Source organism: Lactuca virosa, chromosome 1 (assembly GCF_052849685.1).
Source record: "Lactuca virosa cultivar CGN04683 chromosome 1, Lactuca_virosa_CGN04683_v6, whole genome shotgun sequence".
In the NCBI taxonomy this organism is placed as follows: Eukaryota; Viridiplantae; Streptophyta; class Magnoliopsida; order Asterales; family Asteraceae; genus Lactuca; species Lactuca virosa.
The window spans coordinates 42,990,598-43,004,719 of record NC_136426.1 but is presented as its reverse complement, the minus strand read 5'-3'; the positions used below and the strand labels follow the sequence as shown (position 1 = coordinate 43,004,719).

The window sequence follows — 14,122 nt, the reverse complement described above, 5'->3', positions numbered from 1 at the left end:
TAACAATTATATTTGATAATAATCATTTTAAAGATGTCTACAATATTTTCATGATGATACTTTTGCATAAATTTCTTTTTACCTTTAATTGGTAAATATTTAACAAATTATACAAAATATTCAAAATGTAAAAAGAATATAAAACTATTAAGTAAAAGTAGTACTAAAATAATGATTAATATGATAAACTAAATTTCTGGAAAAATATATAATATTCCTCCCATATTTTAAGTAGACTATTTTTTTCCAAATAAAAATTGAAGTTGGAATTGAGTGCGTAAATTTTAATAAACAATCCAATTTTATGTATAGGAAACTCTAACACAAAAGCACTGAAAAATGAAAATCACACCATGTCCATGAGTTCCCTAAATGCACTCAGTAGACAGGTGAGAATGTTGAAAAGTGTGATCTACCTGCCTGAATTTGCCAAGCTTAAAAGACAAAACTACCCTTGAAGAATCTTTTAGAACAAACTTTTTATTCGTACGGCAGTCAAGTTCATACACTTCCATTCTATAGCACCTTAATATAGAACAACTCTCAACTACTTTTAACCCATTTTATTATATCATATGCTTCTCCAAATTCCATCCACCTGCACAAAAACTATAAATAAATATCAACATTTTCTGACTTTATCTATTAAATCGTTTTTTATATATTAAGTAAAAAAAAACACTCATACCTGTGCTCTTGAGGGATCGATTGTCACCCCTATTGCCTCCAATCAATGTGAAAAACTCCCATGAGTGTTACAAAGAGAGTTATGGCCATAGAAAATGATAAAATGCTAAAACTTAAGCTTCAATTGCTTTTTCCAAACTTGCCATGTACGTCAAGTATATAGTCCACAAATATGAAAACGAACTATTCATTAATGGCTGTGAAAAGATATAAAACATATTTACGTTAATTTAGTATGTCATGTAATCTAAATAAAAAAAATATAAAAAAAGAAATTAAGAATTCGACATACCTGCAAATGAACGGGGATGATTTTGTAAGTGAAGAAATCGCACACCGGCCAATACATAAGACCGCCCGTTAAAGTTGGCACAAGATCTCTCCTTAATCTTGAACCAACCTCACTAGCACTTTCACCTGGATATCATGACGACATGACAGATCAGATTGTACTGTGTTTAGCATGCAGACTGGCAGTGTATATGTAACACCTTAAGTCCAAAATTAACCGTAAAAATGTTGAAGTGCGTACCTTGTAGAAACGCGTTGTAAATGAAAAAAACGGCGGTGCAAGTGGGTCCGTAAAAGATTTGACCAACAACTAACTTCTTGAAGGTGGTAGTCATGTCTCGTTTTGGTAGGATTCTTCCTAAGAAATTAAACCATACATGTTGTGCGGGCCCTAGAAAAAAGAGCCCGAACATTGACATGCGTAATGTTCTTATTATGTTTAAAGAACCCCAAGATTCCATGGTCATCATCTGGTTTGCAAATTGTAATGAAATCATATAAAGTGACAATAATCGAGAAAGAGAGACATTTTTGTCATTTTATAAACACTTAGGCGATTTTCAAGAAATATGATGGAAGGGCATTTAAAAGATACAGAACAAGTTTTACTGTTTTTGACATTTAAACGCTTAAACAGTGAGTGAGTGGAATAAAAGTTGCAGCTTTTTGTATATCTAAACTATAAACATTAATAACTCATTACCATGCCAACAAGAACAAAATTTGACTTTTTAAAAGTCTATTGAATGGTTTTCTAAATTCAGAAATTGATAGGAATTATTTTATGTTTTCAAAGAACAAGTTCAATATCTATACTTCCCTACATATAAACTTTACCGACAAGAAAACTGTGAAGATTAAAACCTAAAAAATCTAGGACAGATCTGGATTTTTCTCCAAATCAAGTTTGAAATTAGATAACAAATATCGCATCATGTAAAGCCATAAAACGCCCAAATCCAGGTTTAATACGAAGGGTTTTGATTCAGTTTACCTGTGCAGTCAAATCAGCAGCTGCGTAGATCAAGCCAGCGGAGATGCTCTTCGTGTAGAGCGGACGAACATCAAGCATCTTCAAATACCATGAAAGAGGCCCCATTTCCTGATCTGAAAAGGGGGAAACAGAAGAAGATTATGAAGATTGATATCAATTCGGATGAATTGACGAATAAATGGATTTGGGGTTTGCGGGATCTTTAAGATTCTTGCGAGGAAACAAGGAAGAATTAGAATAGTAAGCTCTGCATTTTGAAGAAATCGAAATGAAGATGGGTGTGCGGGAAAGATGGTGCCTTTGGCTATGGCTACTCGCATGTTTTGCTTATAGTGTTCCAACAAAATGAAAATGTTCACGCTCTTTGATCTTTGTTTTCTTTTTCTTTTTCGATTTTTTTTTCTGGAATGTTGATTGGTTGAACGGGTAATTCGTGTGACACTGAGAAATTTTGAAGTTGGGGTTTTGGTTTTCACTTTTTTACATACTTAAAAAGGAGTGATTGTTTCGGCTCTGTCCTGATTGTTTGGTTTATGTTTCTAGAAGTGCGACAATGATTTTTATATCCTTGGACGGAACAAATAACATGCAATAAGTTAGACGTATGAATAAATATCTAGTGTGATTGGTATTTAATAGTTCATTTATAATCTAAAATTTTGATGATGAGAAAAATTAAACTAATAAGAAATAGAAGTTAAAAAAAACAGCTTATTTAAGCAACACAGGCACGTATTTTTATTAGAGTAAATTATAGAAATCGTCCATTCTTTAAGCCTCCTTATGTGCCTTACGCCTTGTTACGATTTTCGGGTGTTTAGAATACTTGGAAAACTGAAAGTAGTGAAATTATACTTTCAGATCAAAGTATTTCGATGGTACTCTTGAAATCTTTAGATCAGATAAAACTCAATGTATATCTAGAACAGAGAATGAAAAGATGTTATGATCTTATTATGTACCAGAGAAAAAAACTAGAATGACCAATATTAGGAGATAACTCCTTTGTCTGAAAACTGATATAAAACCACCATATGGCAGTTTCATAACCATCTCAAACTATCAAAAAATTGTCACTAAAATCGGGTTATTTGCCCCTTGGATCCCGCCAGGGGTTGCCACTTGTTGTGATATGTCTCCGGCTTAACTCCGTCTCTTTGAGGATAGGAATGAAGGGTCTGAGAATCACAACAAAGAAAACAAGATCGTCAGTCGTCGTCCGGGAGACAGTCATGGAACGAAGCTCTGACGATCAAGTCAGTTCGTTTCTTAGAGAGAAGGTGAAAAAGTGTTATGTAAGTGTTTAAGGATTTTTCTCTCGATCCCTTCTCTTGGAGGAGAAGGGACATTTTTATACATGTGGTCAGGGGGACAGATCCCCGACAGTACCTTCTACATTTTCAGGTTTGACAGAGATAGATGGTCTCCGATTGGTAGATCGTGCTCCGCGAGTGGTTGTTTGCTATTGGTGCAGGTTTGCCAGGAGTGACGTCCTGAGCGCTACACCTGTCTCTATGGGAGGCGTTTGGTACTATTTTGTCTTGACGCTGGCCTTGGCGCTTGGGCGCCAAGGAACGAATATGAGATCGCGAGGGCGAGGGCAAGGACGCGACGTTAGGCATACGCCGTCCTTTGCCCAAACCGTCTATCAGACTGACGGTTCAGTTATCTTTGACGTATTCCTGGTGGCATACGTTAACACCACCCATTGGATATCGCTACCAGGGAAGCTACCTCCGAACCCTCGTCGGTTCAGGGGTTGCACCCCTAAATGACAGTGTACTTTGAATCTTGAATAAACTCAAACAAGTGTGCACTCCGCACCAACCTGGCTCGTTTAATATTCATCAAGATTGCATTGATCATCAATTTAATCTCATTAAATTTAAATAATATTAGTGATACAAATCACCAATACACCTTACACATAAGGCTATTGTGGCCATTTCAAAATTCCTTTTTATCTCCTTGAAATCATACACAAACACGAGTAGAATTGGAATAGTAACAAGAAGACACCCAAAAACCACGAACACACACAAATAAAATAATCATATATAAATGGACAAGTGCCTTCAATATTGACAACAATGGCGGAACCAAGACAAAGTCCAAGGTGTAGCACACATGATTTTGGGGGTAGCACACTGGAAAATTAACATTACGCCAGAAAATTCGCAAAAAAAAATTACCGTATGCCTAAAAATTTAAGGGGTGGCACATGCCACACCCCTGGAACCCCTCAAGTTCCGCCACTAATCGACAATGTTAAGCATATTTAGTAACAAATAAACTAAGCATACACATAACAACTGGAATTTGATGTCATAAACTAATTATACACATAATTAGCTATCCATGAATCAAAAGTCCATATAGCATTCTAAGATAGTTGGTGTAACTTCATAAACTAAGAATTCAATAGCAGCAGCAAGTGAACTAACTATATATGTACCCCTCATATCAATTGATAGATCTCTATCCCCTATAACAATTGTTGTGAATTTATAAACTAACATACATATACCAATTGCCAATTGCCAAAACATGAACTACGTCTACTAAAACCATACCAATTTGCATGAATGTTAAACCATAACATTGACATTTCATCAACCAAAGCATGTACCGTTCATTTCAATTTAAGTTGCATAACCATAATACATAAACAACAATATCCCTAAACCAATGTTGACTTAACTCACATAACAAAATAAATTAACAAAATACAATAATCTTTTAAGTTCCAACAAAACTATCAAACACAAGCAATCTTCATACTTCCCCAACCTTTCTTAATTGCATCTTCATTCCCTTCATTATATTCTGCAGCAATAGAAGTACCATGATTGCTACCTTAAGTACTAATACCTTCACCACAAAAATGGCCATATACAACCGTCACTTTCGAATTGTCACATTCTTCGGGAACATGTAATTCTTCATTACCTATTTAGGTTACCCACATCGGCCTTGTAAATGGACTTGCAAGAAAAAATAAATGTCACCTCAGTTCTAATCTTGCAAACTGTGAAAGGCATGTTGCAAGAGCAATTGGGCACCACTCTTCAATTTTAGCTAAAATTAATCTAAAAAACGTTTAAAAAATAATATTTCTTATAACTATTTATTGGATTTATCTAAAATTGCATGTTCATGATAATGTATAAATAAAGTATTTATGTAAAAATCAGTTTTATTATTATACTAATATTTTTAATAAAATTAAATAATACAAATATATTATTAAATAATTATTAATTACAAATAATTAATATATTTGTTAAGAGATATAGTGACAAATTGTAAATTGGTTGTTGATGTAATAATGGGGTCCACTTTGAAAGATGGATGTTATTGTACTGATGTGAATGGTAATTGGGAAAGCTTATGTGACTCATTTGAAAGGTGAATGGTATGATGTGGATGGTCTTAGACAAATATGTTCGCTCGTGTTCTCTGTAGACTTTGATTTCATTATGCTTTTCAATGAAGTTAGAAATATCAATGACGTCTTCCTCATTGCCTAGGGGATATTAAGGCCCAACTTCAAATCGAAATGGGGAACCAAGAAATCATAGTAAAAGTCTAACCTAGTGAACCAAAAGATCGGCTTCAGATCAGGACCGACCGACTGAAAGAAGGTAAAAGACCGAACCAAAAAAGACCAGCTCAAGACTATCTGGGGCATGTCCAAAAAAGAACGGACCGTTCCATGACCGGTCCTAAAAATACGGGATCGTAGGGATGGCAAAAAAACCCGAACACGACGGGGAAACTCAAAACCCGAGCATTTCGGGTCGGGTAACGGTTCTTTATCGGGTTTTTTATCGGGTTCGGGGCAGTGAATGGGTTGTCCTCGCCCCGCCCCGCCCCGATTACACACACACACACACACACACACACACACACACACATATATATATATATATATATAGGTGGGTTCAAATGTGGATGAACAAATATTGTGTGGATGTAGGGATTAGTATGGGCCAAGTATTATTTAATTTTAATAAATAATTAATTAAATCTTCCACCCTTTAATTTAGGCAAATTACTTTATTTAAAACCTACCTCTTCCATCTACATCGACAAAATCATATCCCTCCCGCGTACACTTCTACCCATCTTAATCTCTTACCGGCGATCAATCCTAACCCACCCATGTTTGAAGATGACAAGATCGTTGTTGTAGGGAACGACTTCAAAATCGAAATCAGAATCGGGAACCAACCCTCCAGGGCTCGTATTGCTCGTTTCCTCAACGCCGAAAAGGACGCCGAGCGTGTCGGTGTCGGAGCTCCTGTGTATCTCGTTGCCGTTCTTGAGTACCTAGCGGCTGAGGTGATTTCCTTGATCCGTTTTTTTATAATTTAATCGTATTATAATTTTTAGGGTCTCAGATTTCCGTCGAAAACATTCAAAACTTGAAATTCATTGATTACAGGTTCTCGAGTTAGCTGTAAATGCAGCAAGGGACAACAAGAAAACTAGAATCGTCCCAAGGCACATCCAATTAGCTGTTGGGAACGACGAAGAATTGAGCAAGCTTCTCGGTGACGTCACCATTGCTAATGGCGGTGTTATGCCTAACATTCACAACCTTTTGCTTCCTAAGAAGGTTTGTGTTTTTAGGGTTTCTTACGTTAGGGACATGCTTTTATTTAACTAGTGTGTATATCTGTTGAATTTAGTATGGACACCTTAAACTTCCTGATAATCAATATTGGTTCTATTACTTACATATGGTGTGCTAAAAGATTGACATAATTGATATTTCTGTGTCTGAGATTGGGTAAATTGAATTGATGTTAAGATTTGTTATTAATCGATTGATTTTAAATCTTTTAGCTTTTTCATGGTTTGGTAACTTATGTTGTGAAAGTATTGATTTGGATGCTCATTTGTTGTTGTGAATACTAGCTTTATAAATGGTTATTTGCGAATGGAATTGAGTTCGTAGTCACTGTTTTCTGTTTGTATTATGGCAAAATATAATTTCATTCTCATTTATAATACCTTTTACATGAATTTCAAGAATCATTCTTAGAAGAATGTTATCTTCATTTGTATAATCTTATCCACATGCTTATTTTTATTTTTTAATACATGTTTTTGTTTACTCGTTAGTTGAAGATCTAAAGTCAAAGGAAATAAATTCCCTTCTAGAAAGAATGAGAATGAAGGTTCTTTCATGAATGACATTGTACTCTTATAGAATGAAGATTTTTTCAAGAATGACTTACTATAAAGCTTGTATTCTTATAGAACGTAGCAAAAATTCAAAAAATGATATTGTATTTTTGTAGAATGTGACAGTAAAAATTATTTTTTGTTTATTTTTTGACCTTAGATTCTCAATAATATTAATAATAGATGATTATTCTTTAAGAATATTGTTATTCTTCAACTCATGGTTCAAAAATTTGTTATTTTTAAAAATGTTCATTCAATCAGAATATGTATTCTATCAGAATTTGTATTCAATCAGAATATGTATTCTATTAGAATATGTATTTTAAACTCTTGACCCATATTAATCCCTACATCCACACAATATTTACAATCCACATTATAACCTAGCTATATATATATATATATATATATATATATATATATATATATATATATATATATATATATATATATAATGTTCAAATCTTTTTGATATTAATTGCACACATTCAAAGATACAATACTTATTATATACAATCTTTTTAATTATTAACAATCTGGTGTAACGATATTTTTTTTAATGTTTTGACATATTATACTAAACTTAAAACAAATAATATTTATTATAACGTCCGGTTTATTTTATTAAAGTGATGCATCATATTTTTAATTTAAAACGGAGGCTAGAACATCTATTTATTTTTAATAATGTAATTTTTTGTCATATTTTTTGTAAGATACTGGGGTACCCTAAACCTGAATAAAGATTTCATTATGAATTGTTGTAAACCCGATAAGATACCCGAAATCCGATGGGAAAATCTGAAACCCGACGGGGTGCCCCGATAAGCTGAATGATATTGGACGAGTTTGGAAAACCATGTCCCGCCCCGTTGTCATTCCTATCGGACCGAAAAAAAGGTCGGTATGGGAAAAAATCGGATTGAAAAAAGACCGTTCTAAAAGTACCGGACCATTTCGAGACCGGTTTTAAAAAGACTAACCGTATGACCGAACGGAGACTGTCCGGAACTTCTAATATGGATCTCTGGTCTTTAAATCGGATCAAACCATACTAAGCCCGGTTCACATTCGTGCCCCGGAGTGGACCGTGGGTTTGTAAATAAATAGTCAAACTATCCCATTAACGGGAAAATACTATCAAATTTCTTCAACCGATAACGGATTACTTTTGCCTGCAATGTGTTGAAGAATTTCCTTCAATCTGATGATTTCTCGTTAAATCTTTCATAGATGCCATCATTATTGATGCTGTTGGCTGCAGGATAGTCTTCGTTCTCGGGCTCATTTGGGGATTTTATTCTACATTTCATCATAAATCCTTAACTCCCACTCGATTAGATTGGATTGGATAGATATGGCCTCGCATTTGGATCGATGGGAGAAGGATCCGTTCTTTCGTGCTGCCGAAGAAGTTCAGGAATCTGCAGATAGGTAATTTTCCCAATTAGGGCTTTTCTTCTTCTTCTTCCTGTAATTCGTTCATCAGATTGTTTAGTTTTCATGTGATTCAAGGATGGATTCCACGTATAGAACATTGATTCATGCATCCAAAGAACCTTCGGTCTGGAATTCAGACGTTGTTCGAAGAGATTTACGAACCGCCATTGGCACTACCAAATGGCAGGTGATCGAAACCATCCCAATATATCCCCAATTTCATATATAATCATTGACATTGATTCTCTGTTAGAAATGATTTTTATATAGAATTGTTGCAGTTGGAGGAGTTCGAAAGGGCAGTTCTCTCAAGCTACAACAAAACTTCAACCGACAATACAAAAGACAGGCATCGTGACTTCATTAATGCAATCGAGACTCAGATTTCAAGAGTTGAAACTTCATGGAACGATTCATTTTCTTCAACAGGGAAGCCACCACGCCCATGGGTAAAACTTAATGAGGTAGAAAGGAAAGAACTCGCACTATTTCTCGCAGGATCAGGAACACGCGGTAGTGATGAACAACAACCTGCAAAAACTCGCCGGAAACAAAAAGCGGCGGCCGCGGCAGCTAAAGAAAAGAAATTTTCCGGGCATAGAAGAGCCGCGAGCGCCAGTGCCGACATCGGGTCATGGAAGATCACAGTTGATGACGATGTTGGAAAAGGCGAAAAAGCCCCTCGAAAGATCCCGAGTTTTTCTGGGCTTTTGAACACTTTAGAGTACACGGCTTCGAAATTGAAGTGGCCCAAGAATGGGTATAGGAAATTAAAGCAAGAAGTGGATGTTGGGCCTTTGATTCAAGTGAGTCTTTGTTTTTCTTCTTATGGAATGTTTATAATATGTTTGTAAATCTTGTATTAATGACCATATTTTGTTGTTTTTTTTTCTTTCTTTAAAGATTCATGACATGAGTTGCCCCGAACATTATGATGGTCATCATGATAGATGGCTTCATATGTGGTGTGGTGCAATCCAACGACAACTTCAAAGGTTGCAGTATTATATGTTGTATAGTTGTCGCACCCAAACGATTTTTTGGGTTGTTGTCATTTGCTTACTTGGTGAGTTGTCTATACTTCAATTAGGTTCTATACTGAACAATCTGTCATGTCATGTTAGTGTGTTTGTTTATGTTTGTTGGTAGTGTCTTTTCTGATTCTTCTCATTGTATTCGTTTGATTGCAGCTTTACTTGTATTACATTCGATCTAAAAAGGAGCCACAGAGCATAATAGGCGACATCAATTGGATGTTAGAGTGTAGAAATGTTGTATTCATTTACTCTTACAAATGGGATACAAGGTGACACATGATTGAGGTGTCAATTCACAAACTGAAATTTCTTCTACAAGTACCAAGGTGTCAAGAATCAAGATGACTGTGTAGTACCTTCGGTTTCACTTTTCTTATTGAAATCAACTCCCTGAAAAACAACTCTTGAAGATCGGTACTTACTACCAACTCCTGTTCCAAACCCCCATCCAAGGCCCACCCCAACTCCACAGCCTCCACCTTTCAAATCAATCAAAAGTTGCAGCTTTATGAACAAAATATATGAATGAAGAACAAGTTGAATGTATACAAGTAAAAAAACAGTCTTTAATTCTTAAATGGCGTACCTGCACCAAGACCTAGGAAATTCAAAGGCATACCTGAATAAGATACAATGTTAATTAGTTTTGATTAAATGTAACAACATACTTTTGCTAATTTGCAGAGTCCTAATTTGAGTTGCCGTAAGTTAGATTTACAATTTCCGAACACAAATCTGAAATGAGTATCGTTCAGTCGTTTGAAATTCAATTTGCAGTTTATGAACAGGAAGAACAGATAACATTATCTGTATATATTGATCAATCATATGGATAAAGAATATAAGACGAGTTATAAAAGTAATTGAGGGTGGAAACAGCTGCGAATGTGTTAGAGAGAGATGTGACCTCCGAAACCCCATCCAACGCCGAAACCACAGCCGACTCCAAAACCTAAAAACAGAAACCTAGTGAGGGTTTTGCAGGAAGAATCTTAACGAAGAGAGAAAATTAGACGAAATATTGTGAAGAGAAATGCAAGAATTGATTAAGATTACCGAATCCAATTCCAGTTCCATCGAAATTTGTAAGCACCATCCGGATGGAGCACTCTTACTACGACAATGGCGGATCCCTAACTTTTTCACGTTGCCAAGGCCTCTACAAAAGGAATGCTCATTTTATTTCTTTGATAAATTTGTGTTTGAGTACTACTCACTTCTTGTTTTTCTACTTTTGCACCTTATATCTTTTACAATATTTAAGTGTGTTTTTAGGGGTGTTTGTATATTTATAATTTTAAAATAGAGATTAGATTCTTCTTTGTCAAACTCTCAATCATTTTCAATCATTTTGGTACTAGGTGTAAAACTTGTGTATTATACTGGTTGATTAAAAAAATAAAATAATAAATTGTAAATAATAAGTATTCTTTAAAATAAAATTTTGAAATAAGGAATTAAGAAAAACATACTAATTGCAATTTAGCATAATATTTATTACATTTGATACTTTACATATATAACTATAAGTATTATGTGGCTTTTTAATTTTAAAAATTAAAAAAAACCATAAATTGAAATGTGGATATTATTTATTTAAAAAATAACATAAACTGACAAGTGTCAAAACTCATTAGAGATTGACACGTGACAAAATTATATTCATTTATTATAGTAGTAGATATGTGATTTTGTGGTTATTTTAGATTTTTTTTTCACATGTCCTTTATGGTTTTCGTTATTTTTTTTTATTTTATTAAATTTCATATAATATTTAAATGTAATATGATAAATATATTAATGAATACATATCAATTTCATTAATGCAACTTTCTTTTTATTTATAAATTTCTAAATCGAATCTAATTATTTCATTTGTTTATTTATTTAAATTATTTGTTTAAGTTTAAAAAAGAAAAAAACATTTTAATTGTAATAATTAAATAAATATTTTTTCTTTTTCCTTATAAATTCTAATTTTTAAACTTTTAGATCTTCATATTTTTTTTTGAATAAACTCATATAATATATAGGTGTCACAACTAATTTTCTTATAAACTAGGGTCAATATCAAAGGCTTAAATGTGTCGTTTAAATTGTGTAGCACCATCCGGGTAATGTTGTTCCAAATAAAAGTTATTAAAAGTTCTAGAAAACATGAAAAAGCAAGTTGAATCTCAATAAAAAAATAATAATAATTTTTTATAAGAATGTATCTTCAAAATAGATTAAAGGTGTAAATAAAAAGACCCCATGCGTACTGCCATCACAAATATGTGGTATATATAACGGAGAAAACATAATATACATTATTATTATGGTTAATTATGCATAAAAATGTAATTTAGTTAGTAAATACGAAGATTTAAAAAAATTCTTACATGAAATATATATATATATATATATATATATATATATATATATATATATATATATATATATATATATAGGTTTAGGTTCTATGGAAAACAAAAAAAACCCTAAAAAAACCCTAAAAATCATAAAAAATGCATAAAAAAAATACTTAGAGATCACAAAACTTTTCTTTGAATTTTTTTATCAAAAAATCGCAGCTTTTAAAATAAAATCGCTGAAAATTTTTTCGAAAAAATTTTTTTTTTTTACAAAAAAAAAAAAAAAATTGATTTTTTATTTTTTTTTTTAGCGAAATTGTCAAAAAGGCTGCGATTTTTTGATAAAAAAATTCAAAATTTTTTTTTGTAATGTCTAGGTATTTTTTTTATGCATTTTTATGATTTTTAGGGTTTTTTTGTTTTCCAAATAACCATTCCCTATATATATATATATATATATATATATATATATATATATATATATATATAGTTAGGTTCAAATGCTTTTATTATATGTATATATCAAGGTTCTAAATAACGTAAGGTGTGACTTGGCGGCAATGTCAAGCCTCAAGCTTTTCTGAGCCTTGGCGAGCCACGTCGTTTGTAAGGCGTGACATAAGGCGGCAATTTTGTATATAATTAATATTTTTACATGTATTTTCAACTATTATTCATTTTTATACACATATATGAGTTAAGACGGCGTTTTGGTAAAGCTCGGCGGCAGGTACAAGCCTTAGAGCCACGGCGTTTTGATATATATATATATATATATATATATATATATATATATATATATATATATATATATATATATATATATATATATATATATATATACACAAACGCACGCATAAAACAAATTCGAAGAAACCTTAGAAATAAATGTGTAAAAAAGTTATAAAAGAATACTCTGTAAAATATTAAATTTTATAAAATCAAATTCGTGAAAAACAATGTTGTTAAAAATGAGATAAAAGAACTATTATTTTATAAATTACCAAGTTAAAAAAAAACATCTGAAAAATGTTGTATTTCTTTTGAAAAAATATTTTTAAATATTCAGACCAAAATCGTAAAGCAAATTTTACCTTTCTAAAAAGAACTTCAATTTTAGAGTTAACAAAGTTTATTTTTCTATAAAATTATGTTATGAAAAAACTAAACATAAAAATAAAGTTGGGACCAAATTTGGAAGATAAACTCAAATTTGAGCAAAATGCTAAAAAGAAAAAGTTTGGACCCAATTTTTAAAATAAACTAAATTTTAGGCTAAGTTTGTAAAATAAAAAAGTTGAATGGAGTGGAATCGGAAGATCTCACGTCTTTATTATCTCTCTTGCTTATTTTGGAATGAAATGAAAGGGTGATCGAAATGAAATGAAAGCATCCAATATGAGATTAGTCGTGGAGTTTAATTTTGGAATGAGGCAAGTAATATGTGACCACGCCTCGACTTTCATGTGCGAGTGTGTGTATACTTTGCATAGCAAGTAGGGCGGGAAACGAACCAAACGAACACGAACGAGACTTGTTCATGTTCGTTCGTTTAAGTTAGCCGAACAAATGAACGAACACGAACGAGTTTTTTTGTTCATGTTCGTTCGTTTAACAAATTACATTGTTCACGTTCGTTCGTTTATGTTCGTGAACATGCTAAACAAACATAAACAAACGAACATAAATGAACAAAGATAAAAAAAACATAATTGAAGATATATGAACATAAATGAACATATAATACACTAATGTAACCAAACACAATTAAACATATGTGAACATAAAATGAACTTATATGAACAAACATAAACGAACGTAAACAAACAACATAAATGAACGTTCACGAACATAATTGAACGAACGAGACCATTGTTCATGTTCGTTCGTTTAACTAAACGAACGATAAATTGTGTTCATGTTCGTTCGTTTATTAAATACACGAACATAAACGAACTTCCTACCGAACGGTTCACGAACAGTTCGTTGAACGTTCAGTTTGTTTACAGCCCTAATAGCAAGTGTAGCTTGCAATACAAAGAGTGGAGATATGTACTAAAGGAATTTAGGATGCCTTTACACCACAAGCTAACAAGAAGTTTATTTTAATTATGTATGATTGC

The 14,122-nt window shown here is 32.7% G+C and overlaps 3 protein-coding genes across 4 annotated transcripts; 1 reads left to right on the top strand and 2 right to left on the bottom strand.

The window, feature by feature from the left end:
• Window positions 1–282: 282 nt before the first annotated feature.
• LOC145115506 (protein SYM1-like) lies at window positions 283–2,489 on the bottom strand. 2 transcript variants are annotated; one of them, XM_079051828.1, is made up of 5 exons: window positions 1,973–2,489; window positions 1,220–1,448; window positions 980–1,104; window positions 689–884; window positions 283–609 (listed from the first exon to the last, which is right to left on the bottom strand). In XM_079051828.1, the coding sequence occupies exons 1-4, from the start codon at window positions 2,075–2,077 to the stop codon at window positions 801–803; spliced, it is 543 nt and encodes a 180-aa protein (XP_078907954.1). In that variant the 5' UTR covers window positions 2,078–2,489; the 3' UTR covers window positions 283–609; window positions 689–800. The 2 variants fall into 2 exon arrangements, with proteins under 2 accessions (XP_078907954.1, XP_078908017.1); XM_079051891.1 differs by having other exon boundaries at window positions 283–598.
• Window positions 2,490–8,349: 5,860 nt separating this feature from the next.
• LOC145113354 (uncharacterized) lies at window positions 8,350–9,918 on the top strand. The gene is made up of 5 exons (XM_079049460.1): window positions 8,350–8,602; window positions 8,684–8,795; window positions 8,890–9,414; window positions 9,512–9,727; window positions 9,799–9,918. Exons 1-5 carry the CDS (start codon window positions 8,526–8,528, stop codon window positions 9,916–9,918), a joined length of 1,050 nt encoding a protein of 349 aa, XP_078905586.1. The 5' UTR covers window positions 8,350–8,525.
• Window positions 9,871–10,853, bottom strand: LOC145115416 (glycine-rich protein). The gene is made up of 4 exons (XM_079051740.1): window positions 10,702–10,853; window positions 10,553–10,597; window positions 10,232–10,264; window positions 9,871–10,124 (listed from the first exon to the last, which is right to left on the bottom strand). The coding sequence occupies exons 1-4, from the start codon at window positions 10,739–10,741 to the stop codon at window positions 9,982–9,984; spliced, it is 261 nt and encodes an 86-aa protein (XP_078907866.1). The 5' UTR covers window positions 10,742–10,853; the 3' UTR covers window positions 9,871–9,981.
• Between the last annotated feature and the right edge of the window lie 3,269 nt (window positions 10,854–14,122).

What these genes read in the sequence shown, in the direction of transcription:
- LOC145115506 (XM_079051828.1), bottom strand. Translation starts at nt 2,077, where the DNA reads ATGGGGCCTCTTTCATGGTATTTGAAGATGCTTGATGTTCGTCCGCTC. An exon ending in TTACAACGCGTTTCTACAAG is followed by an intron (nt 1,105 to 1,219) that starts GTACGCACTTCA and finishes CATGATATCCAG; the next exon opens with GTGAAAGTGCTAGTGAGGTT. An exon ending in TCATCCCCGTTCATTTGCAG is followed by an intron (nt 885 to 979) that starts GTATGTCGAATT and finishes ATCTTTTCACAG; the next exon opens with CCATTAATGAATAGTTCGTT.
- LOC145113354 (XM_079049460.1), top strand. Translation starts at nt 8,526, where the DNA reads ATGGCCTCGCATTTGGATCGATGGGAGAAGGATCCGTTCTTTCGTGCT. An exon ending in GTTCAGGAATCTGCAGATAG is followed by an intron (nt 8,603 to 8,683) that starts GTAATTTTCCCA and finishes ATGTGATTCAAG; the next exon opens with GATGGATTCCACGTATAGAA. An exon ending in ATGTTGGGCCTTTGATTCAA is followed by an intron (nt 9,415 to 9,511) that starts GTGAGTCTTTGT and finishes CTTTCTTTAAAG; the next exon opens with ATTCATGACATGAGTTGCCC.
- LOC145115416 (XM_079051740.1), bottom strand. Translation starts at nt 10,741, where the DNA reads ATGGTGCTTACAAATTTCGATGGAACTGGAATTGGATTCG. An exon ending in TGGAACTGGAATTGGATTCG is followed by an intron (nt 10,598 to 10,701) that starts GTAATCTTAATC and finishes TTCTGTTTTTAG; the next exon opens with GTTTTGGAGTCGGCTGTGGT. An exon ending in CGTTGGATGGGGTTTCGGAG is followed by an intron (nt 10,265 to 10,552) that starts GTCACATCTCTC and finishes TATCTTATTCAG; the next exon opens with GTATGCCTTTGAATTTCCTA.